The 18,225-nt window shown below is 37.6% G+C and overlaps 3 protein-coding genes across 3 annotated transcripts; 1 reads left to right on the plus strand and 2 right to left on the minus strand.

Annotated features, from left to right (window-relative positions):
• The first annotated feature begins 2,276 nt into the window (after positions 1 to 2,276).
• On the plus strand, positions 2,277 to 7,797 carry LOC103946381 (leucine--tRNA ligase, cytoplasmic). The gene is made up of 3 exons (XM_009357066.3): positions 2,277 to 2,495; positions 3,185 to 6,490; positions 7,363 to 7,797. The coding sequence occupies exons 2-3, from the start codon at positions 3,204 to 3,206 to the stop codon at positions 7,367 to 7,369; spliced, it is 3,294 nt and encodes a 1,097-aa protein (XP_009355341.2). The 5' UTR covers positions 2,277 to 2,495; positions 3,185 to 3,203; the 3' UTR covers positions 7,370 to 7,797.
• A 937-nt stretch (positions 7,798 to 8,734) lies between these two features.
• On the minus strand, positions 8,735 to 9,906 carry LOC103946382 (glucuronoxylan 4-O-methyltransferase 1). Its single transcript, XM_009357069.3, has one exon. It carries the CDS (start codon positions 9,819 to 9,821, stop codon positions 8,946 to 8,948), a length of 876 nt encoding a protein of 291 aa, XP_009355344.2. The 5' UTR covers positions 9,822 to 9,906; the 3' UTR covers positions 8,735 to 8,945.
• Positions 9,907 to 11,217: 1,311 nt separating this feature from the next.
• LOC103946383 (probable serine/threonine-protein kinase At1g09600) lies at positions 11,218 to 17,451 on the minus strand. The gene is made up of 9 exons (XM_009357070.3): positions 16,017 to 17,451; positions 15,091 to 15,375; positions 14,399 to 14,716; positions 13,509 to 13,736; positions 13,274 to 13,374; positions 12,886 to 12,964; positions 12,328 to 12,759; positions 11,720 to 12,111; positions 11,218 to 11,593 (listed from the first exon to the last, which is right to left on the minus strand). Exons 1-8 carry the CDS (start codon positions 16,542 to 16,544, stop codon positions 11,905 to 11,907), a joined length of 2,178 nt encoding a protein of 725 aa, XP_009355345.2. The 5' UTR covers positions 16,545 to 17,451; the 3' UTR covers positions 11,218 to 11,593; positions 11,720 to 11,904.
• Positions 17,452 to 18,225: the final 774 nt, after the last annotated feature.

Below are 18,225 nucleotides of genomic sequence, written 5' to 3' on the forward strand. Positions count from 1 at the left end.
AAGTATGGCTTGATGAGTTGATGGTGGCACAAAGATCTGATTTGGTTCGAGGAGATTTTCGATTTAATTGGCGATCTCTATTTAAACGACGATCAAATTATATAATTATTGTGAGACCCTTTTTTTTTCTTTTGTTTGAGTTGACATTTCCCATAACTTGTTTGTCGAGGCTCACTTTAAAATACATCGTACGCTATATATCAAAGTGTGCTTTAAAAATAAGAAAACTTTAACTAAGCTTATTTTAACAAAAAAAAATCATGTTATAACTTTATTAAATGAAAAAAACTTAATTGTAAATAAAAACTCTTAAATTTTTATAAAAATAACAAAAGAACTTAAATCTTAATAAAAAAGATATAATTTTAATATTAAATTAAAAAAAATTGACGTGCGGGACCCGAACGTCCTCACATGCTTTTTATGAAACTTAATGGTACTACACTATTTATGAAGCTTAAAGGTACTACACTATTTATGAAGCTTAAAGGTACTACACAGTTTATGAAACTTAACGGTACTACACAGTTTATGAAACTTAATGGGACTATACTTTTATGAAACTTAACGATACTACACTGTTTATGAAATTAAATGGTACTATTTTTTAAAGTTAACGGTACTACACTGGTTATAAAACTTAACGGTACTACATTATTTATAAAACTTAACGGTACTACATTGTTTATGAAACTCTACATTGTTTATGAAACTTAATGGTTTTGTGTGTGTATATATATGTACATAATTTATTTTGCCATAAGTAGGTACAAGTGAAATTTGCATATATGACTTTTATATATATTATTTATTGTATACATGAAAATACATCTTAAGAGATCATAGTACCAAACATATGTTTGTGTTATCTTGCTTTGTAAAAGGCCTAAAAATGAGTGTCATAGTTGTTACAATTAGCTAATTCATACATAATATATTATGTATGTGTATTTTCATGTACTTTTTATTATTTAGTTATATTAGGAGAAGGAGGTTGAGGGACGTGCACTAGGCATACATGTTTATATTTTACGGTTTTTTTTTTTTTTTGTCCTTATCATTAATTAAAAAATTGTTGCAACAAAAAGATAAACAATAGAATGTAAACATAAACTTTTCTACGTCAATGACTTTGATGTGAAGATCAAATGGGAAAACGGTTAGGATGTGGAGATCCTTATGATCCTCACAAAATGTATCCAGAGAGGATCCTCTTCTTAGTGAGAGCCGCTTAGGGGATCTCCACAAAATAGATCCAGAGATAATCCTCTTTTAGTAAAAGCATATTAGGAGATCCCAACACAATGAATCTAGAGAGGATCCTCTTTCGAGTGACAGCAGCTTAGGCACATGGGTTTGATACCCATGTATTCTCCTCTTTGAAACCGGAGGCTACTTATCTAGAAATCGCTAGTATTTCTTGCCCTGAACGATAATCCAACCCTTTGTGCGTTACTATTAAAATGCAAAGTTATTAGACGCGCGCTGGGCATCTGTTTATATTTTATATTATTATTATTAAATAAAGTTATTAGATGTTTTTTGATTAAAATGTAAAGTTTTGAAACTCTTATTATTATTATTTTTAAAAGTAATTAGCTGCAAAATAAAATAGTTGAGTGTTTGATAAACTGTATTTTAAAAATGGTGTGAATATAAAAAGCAATGTCTAAAAGAATAAATAATATCATTGTTTAAAATTAAGGAGTTTATTGCAAGAATTAAAAATATTTTAAAAGTTCAACTCCAATTTTCATCAATTTTTTTTTTTAAAACAACCTACATGCTGTTTTTAAAGTTATTGTTTAGAGGCTATTGTTTTTAAAATCAACAATATATTTTATTTTTACCAAATATTTTTTTACTGCTTAACTTTAACATGAAGCAGTTTTTGTATAAAAAAAATATCAAATTGCGCCTTAATTGTTCAAAACATTCATGAATATCCTACTTCTCCAAAAAATAGTCAATGGCAAAATGTAATGCCTGAAGTTGACACAAGATAATGATTCATGATATGAAAATTTCTCTCACAACAAGAGCAATTGTATTGAGCAAATTCAAAAACACGTGATGCTTCAATTCAATAATATAATTACATAAAATACTTATACATAACATGATATTATTCAATCGAGACGTTACAGTAAACCAAATTTTTTTACTTTTTTGGGTCAAAGTGAATCAAATCTTTCTTCTATTCAAAAACCGTGGACAGCACGCACAGAATCGAAGGAAAAGACGAGCCTAATCTCAAAACTTGCCACGTGGCCCGTCTAGAGTCCGAGTCCCCAAAACCCTAACTTACGCCTCACCTTCTTCTTCTCAGCTGCTTGCTACCTTCTCTCCCTCCCTCCCTCTTCTGCTAATATCACGTCGTTTTCTTCTCAGAGGAAGAAGGAAACCCTAATCTCCCTCCTGGCTTTTCTTCAAGCTCGAGCAAGCGCGCGCAAACTAACCTATAATTCCCTTCCCTTTTCAATCTTGAACCGCAGGTATATTTCTCACTGCCCATTTTTTCTAATTTTTTCAGTTCCAAATATTTGTTGATATGATTTGTACTAGAGTTTATCGATCTATGCATTGTGTAACTGAATAGTAAAGATTTGTTCTTTACCAATTGCTCATGTCGATTTAACTTGCTGATTAGCTTGAATAGGAGTTAAGTGAAGTTTTTTATTTATTTATATTTTCTAATTTTTAAAATTTGGGAAGTGTTGAGTTTCAATAAGTAATTGCCACAATTTTTTATTAAATTTGCCATTTTAGTTTTCAGTATCTACTCATTAGATGAAATTTGGTTATCTCTGATTCATCGACGTGGTTAATGTATGTGTCTGTGTAAATAGCACTATCCTATATATATATATAGAACTTTAATGTAAAGCTTCCGATACTGTTCATTTTAACGAAAAACTATATTTTTACACTAAAAGATCAATCATGTTACTATTCACTTTACCCATTATTTTGTTCTTATCGTTAAAACTCAAAGTTTTCAGCCATTTTCATTAGTTTTCTTTATATTTATATGGTGGTAATCACAGGTTTCTATCTTAACTTAAATTCACCTTCAAATTATATGAATTTGGATAATTTACGTACTTTTTGTTTGTGATATGATGCCTTCAAAGAGCTGGTTTGGTTATGTAAGGCATTTTTAAAATTTTTTTATTTTTAACAGTTTCTGTAAGATTACTGAAATGGCGGCTGAAGGTGGTGGGAAGAGCTTTGCCAGGAGAGATCACCTTCTCGAGATTGAAACAAAGGTTCGAAGCTGGTGGGAAGAGAAGGACGTTTTCAGGGCTGAATCCTGTGAAAAGCTCCCTGAACCTGGGGAGAAGTTCTTTGGAAACTTCCCGTTTCCTTACATGAATGGCTTTTTGCATCTTGGACATGCATTCTCACTCTCCAAGCTAGAGTTTGCAGCAGCTTACCATAGGTTAAGAGGTGCCAATGTGCTTTTGCCTTTTGGTTTTCACTGCACTGGCATGCCTATTAAAGCGTCTGCTGATAAACTTGCGAGAGAGATTGAACTATTTGGCAACCCGCCGGTTTTTCCAAAAGAAGTAGAACAGGGGAGTCAGGAAGTGGAAGCAGAAGATGCAAATAATGGAGCACCTCCCGACAAGTTCAAGGGAAAGAAGTCGAAGGCTGCATCAAAATCAGGTGGACAAGTATACCAATGGGAAATCATGCGTAGTTTTGGCCTCTCAGATAGCGAGATATCCAAATTCCAAGATCCATACAATTGGTTGACATTCTTCCCTCCATTGGCAGTGGAAGACCTCAAGGCTTTTGGATTGGGATGTGACTGGAGACGGTCATTTATTACTACAGACATGAACCCATTTTTTGATGCCTTTGTGAGGTGGCAGATGAGGAAACTAAAATCTATGGGCAAGATTGTGAAAGACGTCCGTTATGCAATTTACTCTCCACTGGATGGGCAGCCCTGTGCAGATCATGACAGGGCAAGTGGCGAAGGAGTTCAGCCCCAGGAATACACCCTCATCAAAATGGAGGTGGTGGCACCTTTTCCATCTAAACTGAAAGTGTTGGAGGGAAGGAAAGTGTTCCTTGCTGCAGCGACACTTAGACCTGAGACCATGTATGGACAGACAAATGCATGGGTATTGCCTGATGGGAAATATGGAGCCTTCGAAATCAACGAAACAGAGGTATTTATTGTAACGCAAAGAGCAGCACTTAATCTTGCCTATCAGAAGTATTCTAGGGTTCCAGAGAAACCTACTTGCTTAGTGGAGCTCACGGGTCATGATTTGATTGGCCTTCCATTGAAGTCACCACGCACAATCAATCAGATCATTTACACTCTTCCTATGTTGACTGTCCTGACAGACAAAGGTACTGGGATTGTGACCAGTGTGCCTGCTGATTCTCCTGATGATTATATGGCCTTGCATGATTTAAAAGCAAAACCTGCTCTTAGAGCAAAATATGGCGTGAAGGATGAGTGGGTCATGCCCTTTGAGATTATTCCAATTATCAATATTCCTGATTTCGGTAATAAGGCTGCAGAAAAGGTCTGTGCAGATCTAAAAATCAAGAGCCAGAATGAGAAAGAGAAGCTAGCAGAAGCCAAGAGGCTGACATACCTGAAAGGATTCACTGAAGGAACACTTATCGTGGGTGAATTTGAAGGAAGGAAGGTCCAGGAGGCGAAACCGTTGATAAGGAGCAAGCTCATAGAGTCAAATGAGGCAATTGTATATAGTGAACCTGAGAAGCGGGTGGTGTCACGATCAGGTGATGAGTGTGTTGTGGCTCTCACAGATCAATGGTACATCACATATGGGGAACCTGAATGGAAAAAACTGGCGGAGGAGTGCTTGTCCAGCATGAATTTGTATCATGACGAGACAAAACATGGATTTGAACACACATTGGATTGGTTGAATCAGTGGGCTTGTTCACGATCTTTTGGGCTTGGGACTCGTATTCCCTGGGATGAAGAGTTCTTAGTTGAGTCGTTGTCTGATTCAACTATTTACATGGCTTATTACACTATCGCTCACTTTTTACACAATGGAGACATGTATGGTCCCAGCAAATCTGCAATTCAACCTGAACAAATGACTGATGAGGTCTGGGAGTATATTTTCTGTGATGGCCCATATCCTGAATCATCTAACATATCGTCATCCATCCTTAATAAGATGAAGCAGGAGTTTGAGTATTGGTATCCTTTTGATCTTCGAGTGTCTGGCAAGGATCTAATCCAAAATCATTTAACCTTTTGCATTTACAACCATGTGGCAATTATGCCCAAGAAGCACTGGCCTCGTGGCTTTAGATGCAATGGGCACATCATGCTAAATGCTGAGAAGATGTCTAAGTCCACAGGGAACTTTAGGACCATTCGCCAGGCAATTGAGGAATTTTCTGCTGATGCCACGCGATTCTCATTGGCTGATGCTGGAGATGGTGTTGATGATGCAAATTTCGTATTTGAGACTGCAAATGCTGCTATACTAAAGCTAACTAAAGAGATTGCATGGATGGAAGAAGTTTTAGCCGCAGAATCCTCTTTGAGAATAGGTCCTCCTTCTACTTATGCTGACAGGGTCTTTCTGAATGAGATAAATATTGCTGTGAACAGGACTGAGCAGAATTACCGGGATTACATGTTCCGAGATGCACTCAAGACTGGGTTTTACGATCTTCAGGCTTCTAGGGATGAGTACAGGCTTTCATGTGGTTCTGGGGGCATGAACCGTGAATTGCTGTGGCATTTTATGGACGCACAGACACGTCTTATTACTCCAATCTGTCCGCACTATGCAGAATATGTCTGGAGGGAACTTTTGAAGAAGGAAGGGTTTGTGGTCAATGCAGGATGGCCTGTGTCTGATTCTCCAGATCTGACCCTCCATAATGCCAACAAGTATTTGCAACATTCCATTGTTGTAATGAGGAAGCTTCTTGAAAAGCAAACTTCAGGCTCAACGAAAGCCAATAAGAAGGGTCCTCCAGTTAAAGCATCGACAGAAACCAAAAGGTTGATTGGTTTAATATATGTAAATGAGCAATTCGATGGATGGAAGGCGGAGTGTTTGAGGATACTACAGAGTAACTTTGACAGTGATACTCGCACTTTTGCTCCAGACAAGGTAATTTTGGAGGCTTTGCAGAGTTGTTCAATTGGTCAGAGTAAAGATTTTAGACAAACCCAAAAGCTTTGTATGCCTTTCTTGAGGTTCAAGAAGGATGAGGCACTTACTCTTGGGCCCCATGCCTTAGACTTGAAGCTACCATTCGGAGAGATGGAGGTCCTTCAGGAGAACTTGGACTTAATTAAGAGACAAGTGAAGGTGGACACTAAGGGACAGGGACAAATCGAGCTTGAAGAAGTAGAAGTTCTGTCTGGTACCGATCCCGATGCTCTTGCTAAAGCTGGTTCACTTGCTAAATTAATAGAGCAGAATCCGCCATCCCCTGGAAGCCCAACTGCCATCTTCTTGACCCGGTAATTATAAACCATTTGATACATATGTGCAATTTACACAAAGCATTTACACACAGAGACTTCCGGTCAGGTTTTTTCAACTCAACAAAGGACTTTCAAGTTTCAACTGTTCATAATTTAATTCGACATCTGCATATTACATAAGCACACAAACACACATTGACAACCAAATTGTACTTTATTTTTTCAGTTATAATTTTGCAATCACTCTCTTGTGCTGCATTTATTTGCTGGTGGATGGAGGAAAATTACTTTATATATGATAAACCCTCTACTAGAGATGAGGATTTAATTTTTCCATACGCCTCCTTGTAATGTCATAAACCAGATTGGAAGAACCAATAAAAGAAAACCTGTTTACAGATCTTTGTTGTGCCACATTGTGTGCTATCTGGAGGCAATTTTGATTCGGGGTTTCAGGCATGTTAGCTGTCACGGTGGTGTAGATATGTTTGATTAACTTTTTTAGCAGAAATTTGTAATGTGTCACATCATGTTGCACTGGTATAGATATGTTATTAGTGAAAATAAGTCTTGTTCTGTTGGTCATCATTTGTTAGGTGTGTCTGAATGAGTTTGTGTTTGAAGTATAATGTAAATTTTGGTAGTAGTTCGATTTTACGTTGTGCAATTTTCAACTGGAGTCTGGAGGCAATTGTTTGTTTTACTGGGTTTTGAGACTAATATCCTTGGTGTTATTCATTAGCATGCAATATGCATACTTGGTTTCTTCATTGCAATATTTTTGTTGATTACGATCAAACCACTCTTATTTTTGCTGATATTGATAGTAAAGGCGTTGTGCTATACTACATCTGATTTTTGTATTCTGATCTACGGCGTTATCTCATTTCTGTTTCTTCTCTCCATAGGTCATAACTCCGCTCTCAAACACTGGCAACGGAAAATTTAGCCGGCTTGGAAGATGATACTTTTGCTTGACAAGGAACTAGAGTGATTGCAGAAAGGCCCTCCGCCGTCATAGTATATCTGGAATTTTAAGTTACATGCTGAAGATAACACTTATCGGACTTCTCCAATGATGAACTGGGTGAGGTTTTCTGAGTGTGACGTCTCGTATTTGAATTTTTGAATATCAGATTTTAGTTGTGTTTAAGATTTTGAAATGTTTGATTGTGTTCTGTTTCAGCATATTGTAGATTTACTTTATATCTTCAACAGATGGATACAACTTTTGCTTTAAAATTCTTTTTAGCCGACGTCACTTAGTGGGAAAAGGCTTTGTTGTTGTACTGTATCAGTTTAATCGTTGCGTCTTGTCTAGTATATACTAATTATACACTGAATCTGATCCAAGCTGGTTTTGCAAACTTAGAACGAGCCGTGTCATAACCGGTGAATCACAACTCTCATGTTCTTCGTCATCCTACACTTGTTTTAGTTCTGGCAATATGAGCCGGGGCATCTACTTTACGATTGAATTCGATACTAATTTATTCTGTCACTACTTAGTGTAAATATATTATTATATTAAAATAAATGAAAAAATTAATGGGATACCAAATTACCAATGATAAGGGCTCTCTAAATTATATAAGGATGCCCATAAAGTCGGAAAATAAACATAAAGAAAGAAATAAACCTTTAAATGGATGGAATCGAATTGAGACAATATGAGAAAACAGTATGAAACATGAATTACCTAAAACTCTCAACTTTTTGGCGTGATTTCAAATTAGTCTCAACATTTTCGAACATTTCAAAAGAATATAAACGTATAGGAAATATCACTTCCATTAAGTCTTAAGCTAGAAGAACCGTTAAGTACTTAGGTGGCACTTATATTTTTTTTAATAATGCGGACAAATCTCATAATTTGCGTAAACACGTGGATTCCCTACCATCAATTAAATAGGTCCTGATGGAGGCCAAACCTCAAAACACTCTTCTGAAACCCTAACCTCTTAAAACTCTCTTCTGAAACCCTAACCTCTTACCGTCTGAAGTGCACTTAGGTTGCAGACTCAAACAACAATCGTGGTGACACGGCTTGGAGATTGCTATTTGAAATTGTTTTAGAAGGGAAGGGCATGATGGCAACATAACATTAGACTAAAATTGACTAACATAAAAACTGATGATTAATTGATAAAAAAAAAAACCTCTTTCGTTTTTCTGTAGTAATATTATACAATAGAAGAAAAAAAAAATCTGATTATTTAAAAAAACAGAAAAACAAGAAAAATTTAGCAGAAGCATGAGCGAGGCTTTCAGTCGCGAGGCTGTCGGCGAAACTTTTACATTTGAGGATTGTTCCAACTGCAGAGGTGGAAGAAGGAGAAGGAAATGTTTCAGATCACCGTACTTGCGGATTTGAGATTTGGAATGTTTGAAAATGTTGAGATTAATTTGGAATCCCGTCAGGAGATTGGAGAGTTTTAGATACTTAATTCGAAAAAAAAAAAAAAAAAAAAGAACAAAACACATGAATTATTTACTCAGGGCAAAGGGGCCTGTCGGAAGCATCCCTGTGACTAGGAATGTTGAAGTGCCTCAACCTCCCTACTTGTTTTTTCATGTACCCTTCGCAAAGGAAAGCCTTGGAGAACTTGTCTTCCACATCCCTATTCACATCATGCACAAACACATCAGTCTCTCCCTCCACTTTGTTCCTGGCCATCATCCCAGCCGTGTAGATGGCACTCATCCTCCCCGGTGCTCCATCGTGATACCCTGTGGGTGCATCCACCATGATCAAATCCCATTTGATCTCATACACTTCACTGGGCAACCCCTTGAGTGCCAGCTGGCACATGCTATACCTAGGATCACCAACTGCACTGCACTCAGGCCCCTTCCCAACTCCCAGGAGATCGTTAGCCTCGTTCACTTTGCTATCATATGTGACATGGTACGATTCCAATGTGGGGAAACGGCGCTGGATTTGCTTGATCCACGACTCGTCTTCTTCGAGGAAAATGGTGCGTCCGCCGTGGTTGAGGGAAGTCCACATGAGGCTGTCGTGGCCTAGGCCGAAGACGAGGAAGTTGCATGGAGATTTCTTGTCCAAGACCTTTGATGTGACGGAGATTTCTTTTAGGGTTTGTTGTGGGGTGATGGTGGAGGTTGTGTAGTGGATCAGGGCTTTGGCTAGGGAGGTCGGGATCTTGTTGCAAGTCATTGTGGAGTCACAACTTGTTGATTTTTCGTGATCGTCTTCCGATTCTTTCACCGGAATGGTGGATTTTTCATCGGACGAAGCTCGTGATGAATCAAAACTTGACCTGAGGACAAAGATGACAACAAAAGCGAGGAAAACTCCAAGGATGAGGAGCTTAACATTGAGAGTTGGATGGGTTTTGGTTCTCATGTTTTGGCTGCAGGTTATATTTGTTTTTTTGTGTGTGTGTTCTTGATCAGCATGAGAGGTTGGAACCCTAAACCATATATATCTATATATACAGACACACACACACACATATGTATATATATGTAACGGTTTTGATTAATTTGGTAAGTGAGTTGGAGGAAGAAAGGGACTCAGTTGATGAGGAGGTGCTACGTTGTAGTACTAGCATTGGATGCTTAAACATGAAGGTAAGGAAGTTGGTTCGGATGCGTAATTGATGAAGACATAAGAGCTGCTAGGTTTAGGATTCTTGGTGAAGCAACGGGAACAAGTTAAGGTTGGTAGATCTACGAGTTCGATTGGTTGCAGGTCTCAATTGCTTGGCTATTTTTAAATCCGTCAGAGATTTGTTTAGTGCCTGCTTAATTTCCTCAGTTTTGATACAGCACTTTGTAACGTTATTAGGTTTTAGTTATGGAGGCGCTCCAATAAGGTACCATACACATGTAGGAGAGACTTTTCAGTGTTCGGAACACGAACACATACGTCTTATGTCATTATATAAGTGGAAATACTTGAAAATCTCTCCACAAGGTAGGATCCATTTTCTTAGTGCTTGCTTACCCTCTTAATCTTGGTGTAGCGTTATTCCGGTCTAGATTCGTGCCACATGTTTAACAAACTAACCATTATCAGTTCATGCATTTATTTTATTGTATTTTATTTTATTGAGAAAAAGGAAAGTAATAAAATCAATTAGTAAACTTACCATTTACTCTTTCTTTAATTTAACCCTCATTAAATTAATTGATTAGAATCATAAATTGGCAAATATATTTTTCTTATATAATGTTTTTGTTTATTGGATTTGTAACAAGCACATTAGTGGATCTCATGCCTCGTGGTTTTATTAAGTTTTTTCGACTTTATGGCTTATTTTAAGGCAATTATTGGCACCTTTTTAAATATAATTGATATCTCATGAAGATGCAGGTTTTTTTATTCAATCTCAAAGTGGTTAGTCCTTGATTTCTGGAGCTAAGCCTCTTGGACCTTCTAATGTGCGCTTGGCGGAAGCTACAACACTGCATCTTGGTCTTTCGCAAGCTATCAGGGCGGGGCATAAAAAGATTGTTATATTATCTAGACTAAGGGAGTAAGCTAAACCTCACAATGAGCTAGCAATAATGTAGTTCAAATTCGCATTTGTCAAGAATCGAACCTAATACCTATCACTTACAAATGAAGATGATTACCACTAAACCGTAGTACTAAATAGTATAGGATGACTCGAAAATCCTTATTAATTGGACCAATGGAGCTTGTTTCGTTCCCTAGAAGCTTAGAGTTTTGTTGAATGATATTATGTACTTTGCTCATAGTCTCTAAATGCGTAATTAGAGAAACAAGTTGAATATGTGGATTAGGGCAATTAACAAGAGCAATATGCTCGCCGTCTTGCAGCCAAGTTCGAATCTCTGTATTTAAGATAGTTTACAATATTGCCTAGTAAACAAAATAAGCTACGACAAACAAGCTGAAGACATCGGAGACTTTATCCTAAATTATGTGCACTTGTGTATTCCATGCCAAAAGCATCGCAAGAAAAGGGGAAAATAAGAAAAAGAAAAGAGCATTGTATTGTGAATGTGATGACAACCTTCTAATTAATCATATAACTTAACCTTTTACTTTACAAAGAATGTATTAGAGCTGATTGAGCAGATAGGGTTTCAGCTTCCACAGCTTGTCTCCAGCATCTCAACACCAACACGACGACCTTATCTCACCATCTGCCAACAAAACAGTATTCCGGTAAGTCAATGCCTGCAGATTTGATGGACTTCGGATACAAAACTTAACAATCATTCAGAATCAATTCTAGCATGTGATGATTAGTACTTGAGTTGATAGCCTACCTTCAACAATCACGTATGTATTTGGTGTGACATAATCAGAAGGAGCTCCGTGCGTCCCAGATTATCTTTCAGTGGTGAGATTTGTCAAGTTCCCGAAAGGAATACTTCTTCAGTATCAGAATTATGCCAATCTGAAGGAGCTCCGGCTTTTCAAAATTAAGGCAGTGCAAATCTCTCTTCCGTCATCACCTGCCGTTTCTTACATGCTGAAGTAGGGATTCTGTTTGTCCATTGTCACTGTTAGCTTTCTTGGCTTTGGTCTTGTCTAGACGAGCTTTGCGGACAGCATGTTGTATTTGTTTCTCATGCTCTTTGAGCATCTCCTCAAGGTTTCCTCCAGGGTGCATCAATGGTCCAGAGTAGTGAATCCGGTTCTTTTTGTTACCGTAACCCTGATGCCAAACAGGAAATGATTTAGTAATATTCATGTTAAATAATAAACAACTCACTAAACAAAGGTGTTAACTTAGGTTCAGAAGCAAGCAGTAGAGAGTTCCTATTACAAAAAAATTTCAAAATAAATTGTCATAATAACTTGAATATTGTTTTGCACGGAGTCAAATTATAAAATTAAATATGCAAAAGATGAAAATATGAAACTCCATTACCGTTGCATACTCCTTCCCAGATGGCTGTTCATCCTTCTTATGTGAAGACTTTGGTCTTTCCAGAAGATGGTGTGACCAATCATGTTTCACAGAGGACTCCCCGTTGTCTAAATGGTTATATCTGGCATTCTTACGCTCCTCTGGCCAGTGTGGATTCGCACTTTCTGCGATACCATCAAATCGTGAACCACTTCGAACTGAAGCTGAATTAGAATACCTCGACGACTGGGCTGCTCCACGATACATGTAAGATCCATTCTTAGAATGGCTAGATTGCAAAGATTCAAATGCACTTGGGCGCACTGACTGGCCAGAATGGGAGAAGGCATTTGATGCTGCTCCCTTGGGAGGCTCGATAGGAAAGCCAGAGCCACCATCCTCTTCAGGATTGTACTTCTCACTGATGCTTTTGGGGTTAGTCTGCCCTTGTCGCTTCAAGATTAGAAGATAAATACAACAAAAAGTTCAGAACCTAAATAAGTAATTCTTCACAAAAAAATTGAGTTTTGTAGTTAGAGGCACAAATAATATAATTATAAAAGTTCACGGCTAGGGTACCTGTATTGCATTGGCATCTGATGCTGGCACAGCCTTTGGTTCTTTGGAACTCCCTCCTTTACCACTAGCTGCTTTCCGCCTGGTTTAAAGATGAGAAAAATAATTTTCAAGCATGAGTAAACAAATAAACTGGTCATGACTTTAAAATCAAAATACACATACATATACACAAATGATAAATGTTGTCTTGTCATCAATTAGGCGGACTCTTATTTGAATGTGTGGTGCCATATTGACATCTTGGCAACATAACATGTGAAATATCTAGCAAGAGAACATTATTCTCTCTGCATATAGATACTCTTTAGTGGTATCAGTAAAGAAATTTCGTAATCGAATCTTGCATAACGAACTGAAAATTAGTTAATACGATTTGGAAATAGCTCACCTTCTAGCTTCCTCGTCTCGGAGCTTGGCATCAAACTCCTTACTCGGTGGGTACTTAGGCAAACTTGATGGATCACAGGGAAGAGGCAAAGATGTGAAGAACTGGGAAACGAAAATAATTAAAAATATATCAGAGGTAAGATCTAATTTACAAAATTGTTTCAAATTAACAAGATCACAAAATTCAATGGAAATAGACAGCATGGTTTCAAAAAGCAAAGAAAACCCTTGATTACCTCACTCTGAAGGGCAGAAGAAGCTGTTCCCCGACCTTCAGGTTCTACAGCTAGAAGAACCTCTAACAGGGCCAATGCAGATCGAGGGAAGTCCTTGTATGTCTCAGCAACACATCGCTTGTATGGATGTGTAGGTTTAAAAATAGTTGCATGTGGCAATTTTGATCTCTTCCAGTATTCCTCAGAAGGTGAGCCACAAAGTTTAAATATCTTATGTAGTTGCTCCACCTGTAAATAATAAACGCTGAGATCTCATCACAGTCAAATAAGATGTCTGATAGTTCCACTGTTACAGTTGGTAGATTGAAGCATAAGGGATTAACCATACAATGTTGGTAGATTATAGCATAAGGGACTTACCATACAATGTTGGTAGATTAGAGCATAACGGATTTAACCATACAATGTACCATATATGTTTTAACCTACTAGACTATTTTTATAGAAAGTTTCCGTATGCTTTCATCCATCATCTGACATTCATTATAATCTGGTTACATAATACGTTTGTATCAGCGAAACATCAAGCTCGTGTTCTTGAACAACTACAGTTGCATCTGAGTAGTATAAACTTTAAACTCTTCATGCTTACATTCTAAGTTCCAGCACATATCTTTATCAATTAGTGGTGGGAAGAAACAAACAAAGAACAACACAGTTGTTGTGACCTAGTTCAGACCATTATAGCAAAACCAGTCATCAAACACATATTTTCCCCTCTCGTATCCATAACACATTCAAACACGATACTAAATTCTAAAAGGTTGCTGTTAGGATTTTAAGATGACTGAATTTCTAGAGTTTTTTCATACCTAATACACGCAAAGCAAGCAGACATAAAGATATATACACGTATACTTCTAGGTGTGGATAAGAAGCTGGGAAAATACCTCTGTTCTTCCTGGCATGATAGGCTTCCCAGCAAATAATTCTGCAAGAATACAACCAGCACTCCACAGATCCACGGCAACCCCATAATCTGTAGAGCCAAGCAGAAGTTCAGGTGGTCGGTACCACAAGGTTACTACCCGGCTTGTCAGAGGCTGCTTTTGACGGGGTCTGTAAAAGGTTGCTAGCCCAAAGTCAGCAATCTTTAGCTTGCCATGATAGTCAATCAAAAGATTTGATCCCTTGATATCACGGTGCAAGATACCATGACTGTGACAATGCTCAAGTCCACAAAGAAGCTGTTGCATGTAACATTTAATCTGCAACCCAGTGCACAAACAATATGTATCAACTACAAGAAAAGATGAGTCAAACATCTTGCTACTATGATAAATATAAGATCATGAAAATTAACACAACTACCATTAGATGCATGGATCATATTGCTAAAAACAGACCATTCAAGGGCAGTCTTGATAAGAAACAATATTTCTTCAAAAGCTAAACAATTTCTTTTTCCTCAGGGTTATGGTCTTTCTATTCGTTTTATATTACTGTTTCAGATATTCTCACTTCATGGATACACTAGAGTTGGCTTTGATGCGTTAGTTTTTAGTTAGCATGTTGTAGCACCTAAAAAGTGTAAAACAATTTCTTTACGGTTTCAATGAATAAGATCAGAAGGGGCAAAGACCTGTGCTTCAGTGAACTTGACTCCAGGTCGTGCTGCAATCCCTGCAAGATCATGCTCCATATACTCAAAGACCAGGTATAAGCTGCCCGAAACCTTTGATGTAATCAGACCTTCAAGCTTCATGACATTGGGGTGATCAAGCCTACGCAAAATAAGAATTTCTCTCGCCATAAAACGCACACTTTCCGGATCCATATTGGCAAATCGCACCTTCTTCAATGCAACTATTTTGTTTGAATCAAGATCACGGGCTCTGTACACACTGCTGTAAGTTCCTTGTCCAATCTGCATTATACACAGTAAAGAAAGAATTACAAAAAGAAAAGGGACTAAAATAAAAATGTCCTTAATGAGGACACCAACAAAAGAGAAGAGTACAAACAAGTTTCAAACGTCTTGGTTTCATGTGGTTCCCACAAACAAGGTATCAATAAAAAAGTGAGCATAGATGAGATCCATTAGTAGTTGCAGCTGAATAGCCCAGTCAGATGTACCTAACTTTCGTTAGTTTTTTAAAGTACGAGTGCATATTATCCCCTTTACAATGCTTATATGTGTGATAACTTTACTCTCAGAATGTGCAAGCAAATAGATCTTTTAGAAACAAAAAACTACTGTATGTAGGAGTAGGTCTTTTATAACACCTACAAACATCCATCTTACTTAAGCAAATCAATCTGACAATTTAAGTGCTTTCTAAAACGTGTTTATCACAACAAAACTAAATGCACATTATGTTCTTTGTACAAACTTAAAGCACTCCAAAACAAATCCCAAGTTTTAGTTAACTGTAAAAACTTAACGAAAGGAATCAGAGATTTACACTAAACATGTAATATTCACACCTGAAAATTATTAAATGTAGGGTTCGTAATATCAATGTTATTAAACGAGAGGATTAAAGATATTAAAGCAAACAAACGGACCTTCTCCAATTTCTCAAATGACTCTGCCTTGAGAGGCACCCATCCACTGATCGCTTCGCCAGCCACTGCTGTCAACCAAGAAGGCCATCCAGCAACAACTTGTGCTCCTCTTTCTCCATTTGTTACACTGGTTATCCTAGTCAGCCCAGACGGCAACTTTCCCCCACTTGCCCCGCCCTCCGTGAAGGGTTTTGTGGGTTTCTCAGCAACCACCATCTTCTCCCCTTCATCTGATGAAATAGGAGTTGACTCTGCATTGTCTTCTTTGTGAGGATTGGTTATCAACCGTGCAGTTGCATCAGCCCCAACTGCAGCTTCAGACCGTTTTGATGACTTGTTTGATTTTTGTTCTTTGTCTCTACGATGATTCTCAGAAACATATTCATTGGATAAACTTCCTTTTGAGCAAATGCAGCCCATTATTCTACTCCGCAGTCCCCTATTATTCCAACAAGAACACTGCAAAATTCGTCTAATTCCCAACGCCAAACGCCATTTCTCAGGCCGCAATTTTTGCAGCCAATGCATGTATTCCGATCAGCATTGCGTCACCACTTCCAGAATCAACGGATCAATAACTTAGTTCTCCAATTAACAACTTCTATCTAATGAATATACCCTTCAAATTACTTACTGAATACGAAATGCAAGAACAGCAGTTCAACTCAAATTTCTACAACCAAGGACAATGGGAGTGGGAGACAACCCAGATCTCCGAATTGACGCTTCTAAACGAAAACCTACCAAGAACAATAAAAGTAGAACTCACAAAAGAACCCAGATCCCCAAATTCAAGAAAACTCCACCAATGCCAACAACCCAGTGAGGGGATTTCTTCACACTACCAGTTGAGATTAAGAATCCCCCAATGCCAAATTCACAAATTACAAGAAACCCAGATCGAAAACATGTCGATGAATCAAAATAAACCCCAAGCAGGAAACTTTTTTGTTCTAAAAAGGCCAATGCTTTTTAATTCAGTGGGAATTATAGAGAGAAGGAATCAAACCTGCAGAAAGAATGTGAATTGGGGAATCGGGCTATGCAGAACGGAATCAAATGGCGGAAAGGGAACAACAGAGCGAGGGTGTGTAAGTAGCGAAATTTTCTGGGGCCAATGTGGTTAATTCCATAAATAGAACAAGTAGGTAAATTCCAACGAAAGCCATCCAAGAGAATTACTTTGAACTGCAAATATTTACCCTTTTGGGGACTTGAAACGTGGGTCGTGACAGAGAAGCAACGGGGAGATTCTAGAGAGAGAAACAGATCCTACAGTGAGAGAGAGGGAGAGAGATTTTAGGATCTGGAATTACGATGAGCCAGCCAATGATGTTGACGTCGGAACACACAGAGGCAGAGCTCTCTCAGACACAATTGCCACTCTGTTTTCTTCAACAGAAAGAAACCGAGTAGGTTTTATTTGCTTTGCTTTGCTATATTTGTCATCGTTGGTTTTAGAGAGAGAGGGAGAGAGAGTGCTTAAATTTACATTCGAACAAACAGAAAGCAACACAAAGCAAAAGTATGTAGACATACAGAAGAGAGAGAGAGAGAGAGAGAGAGAGTTGCACACCTGACACCACACGGGTAGAGAGTTGAGGGTCGGCAACGTGGCGAAATGTGGGTCCCGTTGTTGAAGATTATTGGTCCCACAGGAAGATAGAATGGGACAGGACTAGTCAAGGTCCAGGCTGTGTTTTTTTGATATTTTTTTTAAAAGAAGTGTTATTGACATTTCAAAAATTTCATTCTACATTTTTTATAAGTGTATTTTTCTTTTCAAATATAGAAAGTTTAGAATGTAGAATGAGATTTTTGAAGTGCCAATAACAATTCTTTTTTAATTCTCCTAATCTCTACTAATTAATGAAATCTTTTTGTCAACTAAAAGATGGTGAAAAGACAAATTAATCTTCTATCACACAAAAAAATGATGGACAATAATGTAATTTCATAGGTTCAAATTTTACTGTTTTTTATTAAAATCTCACCTACAAATAATATTAAAATACCTCTAATATTAAAAAAAAAAAAAAAAAAAACCTTACACTCCACGACGTTCTCTCTCTCTCCTCTAATTTTCTGAAAAAATATGTTCATACTGTTTGGGCAAATGTTAGTCATTTTAAAAGGCAGTTTGTTTCCTAAAAAAGAGGTTTGGGTCATTTGAATTGATATTGATGACGTGGTAGTAGTCGGGCCTACT

The sequence above is a fragment of a genome, unplaced genomic scaffold, assembly GCF_019419815.1.
Source record: "Pyrus x bretschneideri cultivar Hongxiangsu unplaced genomic scaffold, Pyrus_bretschneideri_v1 Contig17, whole genome shotgun sequence".
Lineage (NCBI taxonomy): Eukaryota > Viridiplantae > Streptophyta > Magnoliopsida > Rosales > Rosaceae > Pyrus > Pyrus x bretschneideri.